The following is a 14,352-nucleotide window of genomic DNA, read 5'->3' as shown; positions in this document are numbered from 1 at the left end:
AGCTAAACTGCATTCCAGGTATATCAAAAATAAAGATAAAACAATAAAAAGCACAACATAAGCAAAAGCTGGGTTGGGAAATTCAAGGTAGATTACCCTCTATACAAGCGTTCTAAAATATAATGTGTAAAGCTTTTCTAAAGAGAGAGTATCCCTTTTTTCTTCTGGTTTGTGCGAAGGCAGTGGTGAGTTTATCCTTTTAAAAAAAAAAAAAATCTAATTCTAATGGTTTATAAAAACTTAAACGGCAGGTTCGCATTTCCGCTGTTGCCTGCGATGGAATGAGCTGGGAGATGACGAGAGAGGTTTTGCAGCAGCGCCGATGCCACGCAGGCTCCTCCTGCGAGCGGCTGCGCAGCCAGGTCCAGCCCGCGGGGAACGGGGACACCCCTGGCGCAGGCAGGGTGCAGGCGGGGCGCAGGCACACCGTGCACCCCATCCCGAGCAGTGCGCTCGGACCAGCTCGCCGTGAAGCATCGCTCGCCGCTGTGGAACTCCTTATGCGAGCGAAGGCGAAGCGAGCCGGGCAGGGAAGCAGCGCGTCGCCCGGTGCTAGCAAGCATCCCCCCCTTCCCGCACGTGCACGCGGCAAAAACGCGTGCGGCGAATACCCGCAGACCCTGCCTTTCCACCGCTCGGCGTATTTGGGAGATGAAACCAGTAGTCGGAGCCTCAGCGATCTCATTTTCCCCTTTCTGCAGCTGGAGAGGCCAATTAAAGTTTACAGGACAGCACTGCTTTTTCGGGAATTACTTGGAAGTTTTAAGATTTACAAAGCGTAACGAAATACTGTACGGTTAAACCACAAATAGCTGAAACGGATCTTTCACCCGCCAGTCAAGAGCAAACAAACAGCAGAAGGTGAGCAAACGGAGGCACGGCAGTGGAAGAAGGTGACACGAGGCGTTTTAACTGTTCATCGAAAGCAGAGCCCGGGTCGGAGGGACCCGGTGGAGGTACCAAGTCAGGAATCTCTGATCCAGAAGACATCGCTCCCATGAAGCGGTGTGCAACAGGTACTAACCAACCATCTCACTTCCATCTGAATTACTGAAAAAAGGGATAGCGTCTCTTCAAATCCATACCAGACACACTACATTTGGCTATCGGCCCCGATCAATGTGATCGGGTGATTTAAAAACGAACAAACAAAAATCCCAGCAAGGACCAGCAGAGGCAAGCCACACCGTGCGAGGCAGGAGAAGCAGTAGTAGTAGCTCATTTGTCCAGAGTTTATGCACGATTTATTTACACCAGCTGTATTGGGTATTAGGAAAATATGATTAAGCAAGACTTTCCCTCACTTTAAAAACTTTTCAGTGTCCTGAAAAGCCCCGCAGAACAGACGGATGCTGTTGATGTGCAAACACCACGTTTCAACGGGCGATTTATTCAACTGCTCTTTCGGCTGCCGGAGGAGACCCCAGCCCCGCTCCCCCGAGCAGCTTTACCGTATCCTCAAAGCCAGCGCTATCGGCTTTTTGGGGAAAAAAGGAAGCCACTTCAGTAACAACCCCTCACCCCTTATACTTTTGTTCACCAGGCTGAAACGCTACAGCTCAACGCCCGAGGGCACGGGACGGGTACGATTTCATTTACCTGGCACAACACAGACGGTTTTCTGACGGAACGCGAAGCCTGTTGCGCACTCCACGCAGAAGTTAACAAGCAACTGCTGTTGACGGCGGGAGCGCTAGGACTTGGATTTGTATCCCACAAAAATATCAATTGAACATTACAATTTATCAACATTAGACGTGCTGAAAACAATCGCTCTGCCCTGCACTGCTTTGACGCTTCCATTAATCTTTATTCCTTAAGGCCTGTGCAGGTTCATTATGTTCATTAAGGCCTCAAAAAAGCAAAATGCATTTATTATGATACACCTCAACTGATTTTTATTATATTTTTTCAAGCATTTGCTCCTCGGATACCTGTGCCAAAAATTCACAGAGCCAACCAATTAGTAATGAATTAGGCATCCCCTCCTCAGCATCGCGGCTCACTTACGTCTTTCAAATTCCAATTCAACAGGGGTAAGTTCCAGCCACACGGTAATTTTGAACCTGGCGCCGCTACGAATGCGGACGCAGGCTGGGTCGGAGCCATTCACTCGGTAGCATCGGTCCCAAGCTGCTATGGGGAAAGCACATCAAAGGCTTTGGGCTGGTTTTGGTACTTTTGTGTCATTTTCAGAAAATGTTGCATTCACCTTGCACCCCCTGCACACATACAGGAAAAAAAATAAAAACCCTTAAAGCTCTTCACAACTATGGATATAGAAATCATTTTTGAGGCACTGTAAAAATGACAAACATCTTTCTAGCTTAGGCTGTAAACATCACAACAAAGATTTACAATTAAATGTTTAAATACATATTCACACATTCCTGTCCGATTTTAACACTAGAATGGGGCATCATGTGCTAGAAGAAAGAAAGAAAGAAACTGCAGGTATTTCCAGTTTTACCCCTCTGCGCTCTGGCTGGCTAAGCAAAATCAAACAAGCGATTTATTTGACCATAGTCAAACGAGAGGACCACGTGTCAATACTGGCTGGCTGTAAGTCAAAACTGTCATTGACATCAACAACACCAGGATTTTTACCTCGGATTTAAAACAAAATGGTTTGAGATCATTTGGATTTTCCAGATGAACACAAGAGGGTTTTGTAACCCAGCATAAAATGCATTATACTCTCATACAAGCATTTTGTCATTTAATAATCAGTTCCACAAACTTTACTGTGAAATGAAGGTGATTTATAATTTTTTTTTTTTTTAACCGATAACCTTTGCACCTAAATCCTGTGCAACTCTGGTAGAAGGCCAGAACGCGTGGGATGATCTTAAGACCCACAACACACGGTTTAGTTTTGGTTTCTAGCAACACGCTTTGCATGCTGAACTCTGCAGGGCAAAACCTGGTTAAAGCTCTTTTGGGAAAGCTTCAAACTGCCCTAACAGCTCCCTGTGAGCTACAGCTTCCACATTTCAAACGATTACTTACCAGGGGAGGAGAGCACCAACTATCGCCTTAGTTGGCTGGCAGCTAAAAAAATTCCAAAAATACTTCAAGGGCAGAGGGTTTTTGCTGTGTTGGTGTAGGAGGGGAGCGGCAGACGGCAGGGCTGCCCGCCCGACGCACGCCGCTCTGCAGGGCTTTGTGCTCCGTTAATGTTTAATCTAAGACCACTCTAAACCCCATGCATTTCTGCACCTGATAGCGTCCCGTTTCTAGTTTTCTGTATTTATTTTGAGAGCACAACAGCTTACGTGTAGCTAATTTACTATCACATTGACTAAACATTTATATTAGCCAACCAGAGCACTCCCAACACAAATAATGGAAATTTCCATTAAAAACAATTTAAATTAATAAATTATTTTCAGATACTTCAGCAATGTCCTTCGCTTTCGCTGACGTTTTGATATATTCTTTTTTTTTTTTTAAAGTTCATAAAATAACACTCTTAGACTTGTAATGGTCATGTAGAAAATAACACCGATGGAAACTACCAAAGGATTATATGGTATCATACAGAAGAATGCTTCCGAGTTCCAAGTGGTGGTGACAACTGGTCCTCCCAAATGCACGAAGCCTGGTCCATCTCCGGATACCAGCGGCGGTATCCAGGCAGTTAGTACGCTCCTTGAAAACGGTTTTCTATTTCGCAGGCAGAAATAGCTTGCTTAGGCGGTGGCAGACTGAAGTAAGGTAGAGAGACGTGATCCAACCCGTTCCATCTCGTCCGTGACAGAGGCAAACTCAACGTTTGAGGTCAGTAGCAGCAAGTTGTTAGCGTTCGCTAACAGAATCATGTGGTCCTTCTCCCCACATCCCTTGTGTTGCCAAGTGGTTTACATAAATAGCCCAATGGTTAGACTGCTGATACTTGTTCATCTTCTGCAAAACAAAAGCCAAACAAACAAAAAAAAGAGTAAATAATTGCATCAGTCCCCTGCCTTGGATGCAGAGGGTACAGAACAGTACCCAGTTACTTGGTTATAGTGGTTCTGTGAAGACTTCACTACTACGTCGTGATGTTTTCACTGTCTTAACGATTGACCACAACGTTCCGTACCACCGTTTAACAAATCCTCAAGTAGTCTGAGGCATTATATTACACAATAAAGATGTATCGCAAAACAGAAAATCCCAGATCCTCCAAAAATTATTAGCATGCAGCTCCCAATATCCCAAAAGCTACCGATTTGGGAGAAAAGCCAGTAAATTACTTTCCAACATGCAGTGAGCGTTGCATCCCAAATAAAATTAACCAGGCACTTTAAAAATAGTAAAATAGGTGTATCTAAAAGTGTATGGTTAAATTTAGTTTAGAAAAATTCAGATTAAAATGTTTGAAGCAATTACTTCCTTATTTTTACATCAAAAGCATTTATTATCACAACTGAATTAATGCTGGGCAACTTCACGTTTTACCGTAAGTTTGAATTGCAGTACTAATATATATGTTAAATACTGTTTACATATTTTCAAGGGCCAAGATAGCATCATTTTGCATCAGAAATTGTTTTAATCTAAATCCACGCTCATTTTAAGCCAGACTGAAATTGAAGGAAACGACCACAACATTCTCATTAAAAAAAAATGAGTTCACTAGCAAAGGGTACAGAGAGATCACATCAGTGCACAGGTATTGAAAGCAAATCAGCAGATAAACAATTAAGTAGAAATTCCCCTAACTTGCAGTTAGTTTTGACACAATATAAGAGCAGTCTTTTTCAGAAAAATCTCTTGCGTTTCGGTCACCCGAAACATGCCATGCTCGGCAGCATCGGCTGTTGCTTCAAACAAGATCATGAAGAATTTAACTAGAAGAGACACTGTCAGGCCAAGTTGGGCCGAGAAGTCAGGTTTTATTTAATGCACTTTTCAGAAGAACAGAAATTCACTGTTATTTTGTTCAATGATTTCAAACCCAGTCTCCAGAAATCTCTGGTGAGGGATAAGGCACCTTAATGCCAGGCACATGAGAATAACAAATGTGAAACGAGTTAAGAGTTCTACAACACCCCACCAAATCCAAATTCAAAATACTCGTTTTAGGTCACCGTCCTGATGCCATCCTAAAACAGCAGGACGTCAGTTAATAAACCCAGAGAGGCTGGAGTTTTGCCTGCGTGTAATTTAGAGCCTGACAGCGCCCCTTAAAGTCATCATCACCACTGAGAGGGGGCAGATTTTAAAGAAAAAACAATAGTATCTACATGCTCTTAAGTGTCTCAGTTGTGCTTTGGGAGATCTCATATATATATATTTATATATATATTTATTTATATACAATTTAAAGTCTGTTCCATGTCAACATGCTTCTTCTAAAGGGAAGGCATTCTTTTTTTTTTTTTAAAGTGTATATACATGCATACGTATATGCATGTGTATACAGCCAAACAAACATATTTGTATATTCAGAGATTAATCAAGTTTTAATCTCCAAGAATGACCAAGAGAAAGCCCAGAACATCGTTGTGAAGTAAACACTGCACAGACCAGATTCACACAGCAGTTCACTTAACATCTACCGAGCCAGGTGTTGCACCTACCATCCTCTTCACTATCTGCGTCAGTCATATCTGCTAGTTTGGGGTTGGACGGCTGCCGACTATGCCACTGAGGCATCTTCGATGAAATACAGGCCACCGGTTCACTACCGAGAGAAGCTGATGAAAGTCTAGAGAGGTCACTGTGCAGCATCTTTGACCTCTGCACTGCCACACTATAGTCTGGAGGTTTTAGGTGTGGGTGGTGGGGCGATCCTTCTTTTATGTCCGCTAAAGAAATCCCCATATATCCCGGAGGGGTGGGCGGTGGCTCCCTATACCTATCGTCCTTCTTAGGTGAGGTGACACAGTACACTGGCACAAGAAATAAGCAATGGAAATGTTAAAGAAGAAAACAAAGGAAACAAAACGTTAAAAAATCATGAAATGTTACAATGGCAAAACAGAAACTGATAACAAAATGCAAATGCAGAAACACTGGTTATAACGACAGCAGCAGATACTTATGCTTTCATTTATGTTTTCTACTTATTTTAAGAAGTCAGAGTAGCAACAGAACCCGTGAACTCATTAGGCAAGATGCCAATCGAGCGGAAACAGGACTATACCCTTCCCTACAACCTTCCCTACGTTCAGCTTGCAATTGCAGCGCCCGTTATAGCCCGGCTCCTGCGGCACGGCTCCACCGTGGGACGCTGAGGAGCTCCGCGGTACGGATGGAGAGCCAGCACGGCAACGCCGCCGGCTGAGTCTGCTCCTGCTCGCTGTTACAGGCTGGCAAATCGAAACAGAAATTAAGGCAACGGGCCCAAAGTTACTTTGCACAGCGTGCTAGAGACTGATAGCAAGAGCTGTTGGTTGACTTCAACAACATTCACTTTGTCACCCATCAGTGGCTTACCAGAAATTCATTATAATAAAATACCGCTGTAGCAATTCGTGTGTAATAAGACATTAACCATCCAATCAGCTATGCTATTGGAAGAAAAAAACCCCTAGTATCACATGAAACTGATCCTACGAAGCAATATACACGTAGAGCCTGCATTCATTATTTTGGATTTTCTAATAGTAAACACTGGCTTATCGTGTCCATAGTTTCCTTCCCCGTTCATCGCCAGTTCAGGTCACGCAGGCTCTCAAACCAAAGCTTAATTTCTTTTAAGTTCCCTCCCCTCCCACCCACCTCCAGGTCTGGGGCTCATGTGCATGTTAAATTGGGCGTTTTCCACGTACATGTTGCAACAGCAGAGTTTCAAAGCTAGGGTAATTTTCAAAATCTATTAGTTGAATGAATTTGCATTCTTCTTGTGGATACATTTTAAACAGTGCATGCTCATTACAGTTTCACTTATTTCAGCAACTGTAATATTTTCTCATCTCACAAGAATGTGAAAGGGTGAAAATAAAGGAGTATTTCTTATTGTGGACTTGTGAGATTCTGGGTGTGGGTGTCAGGAACAAGAGCTGGTTCATACCTTATGGCCTTGGTTCACACTTGGGCTTACAGGAAAATAAAAAAAAACTGAATTCACATAGTCTGGGGTTTAGCAGACACACATGGGTACAGGCAGAGATTTATACTGCTGATTTACAGGAATCATTTTCATTTAACTAGCATTGAACTGGGCCCCTATGAGAAAGCAGGGGAAGCGGAGGAGGCTTTCTTCTCCCCGCAGGGATGGGGAAGGGCTGGATCCTCCGAGCACACCTCCCAGCTTCGGTCTTCGTGGCTTTTGCAGGAGGACTGATGAGGATGGGCATATTCTCCGTTGAAGGAGAAAGCTTCAGGCTTCCTAGAGCTAACATCTAGCCTACCGTAACAACAAAAGTAGGGATAGTGTGGCCTTTTGTAATGTTCCAATTCATAATGTTTTACAAATTTTGTCTATCAAAATAAAACATTCTAAGAGCATTTATTGGCCACAGCACTAAGTGTCCGTAATTTCTGTCACCCACCCACAGTCTCAGGAGGTTACAAAACCCTTTCACAAGGAACCCTCCTTCCCAAGTAGCTGATGACTCCAAGATTCACTTTGTAAAGAAAACACAGTGAAATTCCTCACTGTGGTTAAGGGAAGCACAACTAAAAGGCAACAATATAAATTTTCATGTCTACTATATGTAAAAGCAATGGAAAAGCTTTTCCCTTTGGATGTACAGCAATGGCACATCACCCTTCCACACCTCTGTTGGTAAAGCAAAGGTTGCAGCAAGAAACGTTCAGTATTGCAGAGGGTAGAGATGTGCATGAAGTTACGAAACCATCGCATTTATGGATTCTGCCAAGACCGCATTCTGCCATTAGCATGTGGGCAGTGCCTTTCCAGCTCCGTTTTAAAGGTTTCAGGCAAGAAAGCTTGCGCCAATCCCTTTGGACAACTATTCAACACCGGCACTCATTAGGCAAACAAACTGAAGATTCTTGGTTTGTTTACAATATTCTGAACTCACGCAGTCATCACAGATTCTGGCAACAAGCTTTTTGCAGAGAATAAGCAAATCGTGAAATAAAGTGAAAATATCTTTGTCACATTGTATGATGGTGAGTAGTTAACAGATTTGCATTTGCAAACCAGCAATTACATCCACCTGTATCAGAGCTTTGCTTAAGCAGACATACGCATGCTCTACTGAAGTACGCTGCTGTTTCTTAAAAGTGCGCTACGACCGCACAAAGGAGGCAAGCTATACGGTGCAGTATGCAAACAGAATTAAAAAGAAGGGGAAGAGCTGTGAGCAAAGATAGCGTGTACTGAATAGCTAACACACCATCTCCTAAAACAGCTCAGAGGCTCATGAGCAGCTTTGAAAGGCTACAAGGGCAGGGCACAGGCACAGGGGTGAGCTGTGAGCAAGTTCTCTGCCAGGCTCCACCGTGCCGCCTTTCTTCCACAAAGCCAAGGAGCAAGAACGCAATCCAAGACCTCCACCCTACGTGCGATGTTTATTCAGGCAATTACCTTTGATAACATAAACGCCTCTAGCAATCTAGTCGGTAATTAAATTGCATTTCAGCTGCACCCTTGACTTACAGTCTAGAAAGCTTTGCACTCCATGTTTTATCTTGTTCCGAACCAGTCCCTTTAGTTTTGGCTGCTAAACTCACTAGGACAGGGAAAGAACATCTTGCTCAGTAGAACTATGCATCTTTGAAAAGACATTTTATAAGTTTTTCTCCTTTCATACGTAGCCAACCTGCAGCTGTATAACCAAATAAATGGCAGTTTAACACAGCAAAGATAGGAAGGGAATCTGCTTTGCCCTTGAGCTTCCAGAGACCAAAGCCCTGTGGATGAAAGGTGCCCCAGCTCCAGAGAGGTGGGAGAGCTCTGAACTACTCAGCAGTCATGCTCTTCCCTCTCGGGTTCATGGAAAGTCTGTATTATATGGATTTCAAGAAGCCGTGCTTGTTGCTCCTTGCCAGAGGAATGTCGACAGTGAAGAGTGTTTTCAAAATTGTCCAAAAAAATAAAAGGTCACACTACCGAGAGGAACTGCCTGACATTTTCATGAAGACAGTTCTCTTGCAGACCCATACAGTGATTGGGAAGTGTGCTGGTCTATTATTTCAATTTTCCTAATGCAAAAGAACGTGGCTTGAAAACACAGTGTCTGTGTAGCGTTCTGATTAAAACCACATGTAACACCGAATTTAACATGCCAGCCAGCCCCCAGACCTGCTGATGTCATTTCTTAACAACTTGTTATCAAAATGAAAAACAGATGTAGAAGCTTCCATAAGCTGTTGGCTTGGCTTACCTATCAGGCCTTTTTCTGTACTCGAAGTAACAGTTTTGTAAGTTGTATCAGCGCCTGGTTTAGAGTCCAAAACCTCCGTCTGCTCTACTGCAGAGCTCTCCAGCCCCCGCCGCTTAATTGTCCCATAGTTTGTTTCGTAGGTGTCTGACAGCGAGCTGGAGGAGGCCCAGCTCTGCCGAGACTGATCGAGCTCCACGCTGGCTTTCGACTGCCTGTTGGTTTTGGAAAAGGCTTCAGAATACAAATAAGCCTCCTCAGAGTAACAGTTTGTGGGATCGACTTCAGCTATAGGTCCGTCCAGCTGGGTGTGACGGTAAGAATTGAGGAGATCCCAGCTCTTCTGGTTTGGGATATTCTGGAAGTTGTCATGAGAACTACTTGAGCATGAAGTCCAGCTTCCCCGGCCGCTATCTGCTGCCTCTACCGTGATATGTTCATGGGAGATCTCCTCATTGCTCATGGAGGACGTGAAAGCCATCCCTCTGATGAGAGCAGGCCTAGTGATTGACCAGCTACATTTGAAAACAACAGAAAGCAGAAAAAACCCCACTCATAAGCTTTTAAAATCAGAGTGACCTACTCGGAGACAATTATCTGGTTTTAAAGGCAAGTAATCTCTGGTTTTAAAACAGGTACACAGCAAGGTCAAGGCACGTGGGAGCACTGACAGGAGACACCGTTATTCCCGACTCACTGCACACGGCAGCCGGGCAGTTATTTCCAAGGGAATAACAAGTCTCCAACAGGCATTTCCAGGCTTGACCCCAGATCCATAAAAATCTGGTCCACAGAAGCTTTCCTCTATCAACCACAGCAAGACAGTGCCTGACAGAAAGCAGAGGAGTAATTATGTCTCAGTTTCAAGCTACTACCACCTTTTTCTTTGCATTTATAAACTAAAACCAAAATAAATATTTAGAATAAAACCCAACCCCTTCAGTGGCAGCAAGATAAAGTTGTTTTGACAGAGTGGAGGTAGTTGTATTTCAAGAACATTTGGAAATACTGGGCATAAGTAACATTTGCGGAAACGATCTGGAGTGACAGATTCTGAAACCCAAGCACAAAATTTCTTGTTTATAAAGAAAAGGCTGCTAAAAGCTCTAATCGCTGTCAATACAAAATTAAGGGGAAAAAAATAAAGCCGGGTTTGCATGAATTTAGAATACATGAAGTTACAATTGCTAGACATTATTCAAGTCTCTTAGCTATTTCTGGTTATGTTAACAAATGCATGGACAGCACAACATTAAAATTCAACGCTATCCCTCAGCAGTTTACTGACACGTTGTGAAATCGAGGAACATTTCTTAGATATGCGCAAACAACTTTGGTTTTTTGCCTTGCTTTTCTATTTTCTAAGTTCTAGCATAAAAACTGCTTTCTTCCCTTCAAAACCCACTGAAACTAAGGCATAAAGGAACAACCATAAGCCATGAAAAATCTGCTTTTAATTTGCAAAGAGAATAGTGAGTTTAGACAGCAGCAGTGCCGTCATTGCAATTCACTGCACTTCAGCTGCCACCGAAAGCGGCTTCTCATAGCCAGTACCAAGGGTAACCCACAGTAAGCTGCTCCGACGGGGCATTTCGCTCCGTACATTGAGACTGTTCCGACTACACATGCTCTCAGCATGTGTTACGCCTTTTAGAAAAGGAAATTATTTTGGTTTATGAAGCACACCTTTAAATTCCCATTTTAGCGCAATGAAATAAAACGAATCACTAATTTCTTAAGAGCTGCATCGCTTTAGCAAAGCATACACTAAAAAGTTTTTTTTTTCCGACAGGGGGGACAGAATTAAAATCAATTATACAGAAACAGCATGTACCTCTTTCCATCATTAAAAATTTGTATTGCTTCAGGAGGTGCGCCATAAAGGTTATAAATGTAAGGAGCACCTCTCATTGACTTGCACCCACAACATCTGAGGCCAGAAGATGCTACCCCAATATCCTACATATTAAATCTTACGGATCAAGGCTTAACATCTAGTAAGACAAAGCAAAAAACTTGTAGTTCAAAGTGTCATCTCGGGACAAGGTCTCATTGTGCTAAAGTAACAAGACCTCTTGCGTGGAAACTGTCAGGAAGACAGTGGCGGAAAGCTTCCAGTCCACCAAAGCAACAAATGATAATAATAAAAATCCTTAAAAATCACATTAGATTATGTTAAGTGACTGGCACTTCCGACTCAGAAAGAGCTGCTAATATCCTGTTCTTGTTCTGCTGTGTCTCACTACTGCACTGATTTGTTAAGTATCATCCTAGCTTTTACCACATTTGCAGTCTCCCGCAAGAGATGTCCATCTGAAGCCCACCGATGGCAACAAGCTGTTGTCTCCTCAAGTAATACCGTAAGTTTCTTGAGAAAACAGGCTCTTCCCATACGGAGCAGCCCGTACTCTAGCTTCTAGCAAGAGCTTAATAACCACAGTAGAGTTCATAACAGCGTCCTGACCAAGCTTCGTTACCCCTTCTGACACCAGGACACCAAGCCCAACCAAAACCAGCTGCATCTTACCCTGGGCACGGCTGGCCGTAATCCGCCAGCGGCTGAGGATGCTCTTTTCTCTCTGCTCCCCCCGAATCCACCACAATGAGAGACTGGGACAAACTCCTCTCGTCCTGCAGCGCTGCCGACATCGAGTCCACTGAGCAGTTGCTCACAATGCTGGACCGGGATGAAATCTCACTGTGACTGGAGTCTGAGAAGTTATCAGATTTAGTGGAAGGTATGAGGGCATAGCCTAAAGGAGAGGAGAAGAGAACGTCTTGGTCAAAGAGCAATTCCAGTTTACTAGGTACGACAACAAAGTGTTGACACACACATTTCAGCAAGGCTATTTAGAAGAAAAAAACAATCAAACCCTGTTCGCATACAATCGGTCCACTGAAGTTTTTAGGGTACAAAAGCTTTTCGCATCTATCAGCATCTAGCGCTGTAATTTATTAATGCAAGTCTGGTGACACCAATAACCTACCTGCAACTCCACCCCTCTCCAGAGCAGAAGGTTAGACCTACAGAAACAGGATCAACAGTTGCAGCATGAATAGTGGGTGGATAGATCAGGTCTTTCCGATTCTACAAGCACCAAGTCCTCTCGTATAAATGCAGTGCGTTTCCCACTATCCCTCTGCCCTACTGTCGTGTGAGACTCAAAAAAGATTTTGGCAGTGGATGAGGAGATGCTGACTAAGGTAAAAGCCAGCTATTAGCACTCAGGGATTAGCCATATGGTCCATTTCAGTTTTATTATCCATTCCAAAATTAACAGAGAAGGAAGCAAAAGCGGGAAATACAAGTTTGGCAGGAGCTGGACCAGACGTCAGCATTGCTCCCATGGAAGGGAAACAGCTGAAGACCTCACCAGATTCAGAGCAAAATATATAATGCATTTTTTCTGCTTGGCTTACCCTTACCCTCAAATAACTTCTTTCAAACACAAATAATGTATATAGCCCCATATATCCAACACCTCCTCTTCCTAGTACCTGGAGCGAACATAAAAGAGACTGCTATATTGGGGGCTTCCATGGGCTCTGGCTACACATTATCCTGTAGACACTTCTTCTGGTATAAGCTAAAGTGATTCCAGATGGAAGACCTGTCCCCAGACTGCATCAGAAAAAGCCCTTAGTATGGAAAACTTGCCTAAATCATTTATTTTGATGACCTTAGAGGATCCGGGGAAGAACTGAAATTAACTGAACTTAGCATCTGGGCTGGTCTGAAGGAAACCACACTCTGAGGTCCTTCAGGTTTAGTGACTGTCTCCCTCCGCACAGGACAACCTGAAAGTTGAACCACGTATCTAAGAGCACTGAACATTTCTTGAATACTGACAGGCTTGGGGCCATGACCACTTCCCTGAGGAGCTTGTTCCAGTGCTTGACCAGCCCCTCAGTGAAGAACTTTTTTCCCTAATATCCAATCTGAATTTTCGCATCTATCAGCATCTAGCGCTGTAATTTATTAATGCAAGTCTGGTGACACCAATAACCTACCTGCAACTCCACCCCTCTCCAGAGCAGAAGGTTAGACCTACAGAAACAGGATCAACAGTTGCAGCATGAATAGTGGGTGGATAGATCAGGTCTTTCCAATTCTACAAGCACCAAGTCCTCTCATATAAATGCAGTGCATTTCCCACTATCCCTCTGCCCTACTGTCGTGTGAGACTCAAAAAAGATTTTGGCAGTGGATGAGGAGATGCTGACTAAGGTAACTGGCTACACATTATCCTGTAGACACTTCTTCTGGTATAAGCTAAAGTGATTCCAGATGGGAGACCTGTCCCCAGACTGCATCAGAAAAAGCCCTTAGTATGGAAAACTTGCCTAAATCATTTATTTTGATGACCTTAGAGGATCAGGGGTCAACTTTAACTGATCAGGGATCAACTTTAAGCCACTCCCAGGCATCCTATCACCGCACACCAGAGAGATCAGCACTTCCCTCTCTGCTCCCTGTCGTGAGGACGTTGTAGACAGCAATGTCTACATCCTTCAGTCTCCTCTGCTCTAAGCTGAACAGACCAAGTGACCTGAGCCACTCCTTGGAAGTCATGCCCTCTAGTCCTTTCACTGTCTTTTTTGCCCTCCTTTGGACACATTCCAGTATTTTTATATCCTTCTTCTATTGTGGAGCCCAAAACTACACACAGCACTCGAGGTGAGGCCACATTAGTGCTGAATATAGCACGACAATCTCTCCTTTCAACCGGTTCGTTATCCTGTGCTTAATGCAGCCCAGGATACAGCTGGCCTTTTTAGCCATCAGGGCACGTTGTTGACCCATATTGAGCTTCCCATCCACCAAAACCCCCAGATCCCTTTCTGCAGGGCTGCACTCCAGCCTCCTGCCCCCTGGTCTATACGTATGTCCAGAATTACACTGTCCCAGGTGCAGAATCCAGCATTTGCTCTTGTTATATTTCATAGAGTTGCTGACGGCTCAGCACTCTCATCTTTCAAGGTCTCTCTGTAAGGCCTCTGTACCCTGGAAGGAATCAACGACTCCTCCTCATTTAGCGCTGTCGACAAACTTACTTGTGTACACTCA

The 14,352-nt window shown here is 43.8% G+C and overlaps 1 protein-coding gene across 4 annotated transcripts in view; it reads right to left on the bottom strand.

Moving 5' to 3' along the window:
• Positions 1–562: 562 nt before the first annotated feature.
• Positions 563–14,352, bottom strand: part of RAPGEF6 (Rap guanine nucleotide exchange factor 6) — a 137,475-nt gene continuing 123,685 nt past the window's right edge. For 3 of the 4 annotated variants that reach the window (XM_075715304.1, XM_075715301.1, XM_075715303.1), the window contains 4 exons: positions 11,812–12,037; positions 9,288–9,799; positions 5,568–5,879; positions 563–3,906 (listed from right to left, as the gene is read on the bottom strand). In XM_075715304.1, the coding sequence (XP_075571419.1) occupies positions 3,881–3,906; positions 5,568–5,879; positions 9,288–9,799; positions 11,812–12,037 (1,076 nt within the window). In that variant the 3' untranslated portion in view covers positions 563–3,880. The remainder of the gene's footprint in view (positions 3,907–5,567; positions 5,880–9,287; positions 9,800–11,811; positions 12,038–14,352) is intronic. The other variant, XM_075715305.1, reaches the window with a different exon arrangement.

The sequence above is a fragment of the Pelecanus crispus genome, chromosome 8 (assembly GCF_030463565.1).
Source record: "Pelecanus crispus isolate bPelCri1 chromosome 8, bPelCri1.pri, whole genome shotgun sequence".
Lineage (NCBI taxonomy): Eukaryota > Metazoa > Chordata > Aves > Pelecaniformes > Pelecanidae > Pelecanus > Pelecanus crispus.
The sequence above is the reverse complement of the archived record's forward strand: the minus strand, read 5'-3'. Positions and strand labels throughout refer to the sequence as shown.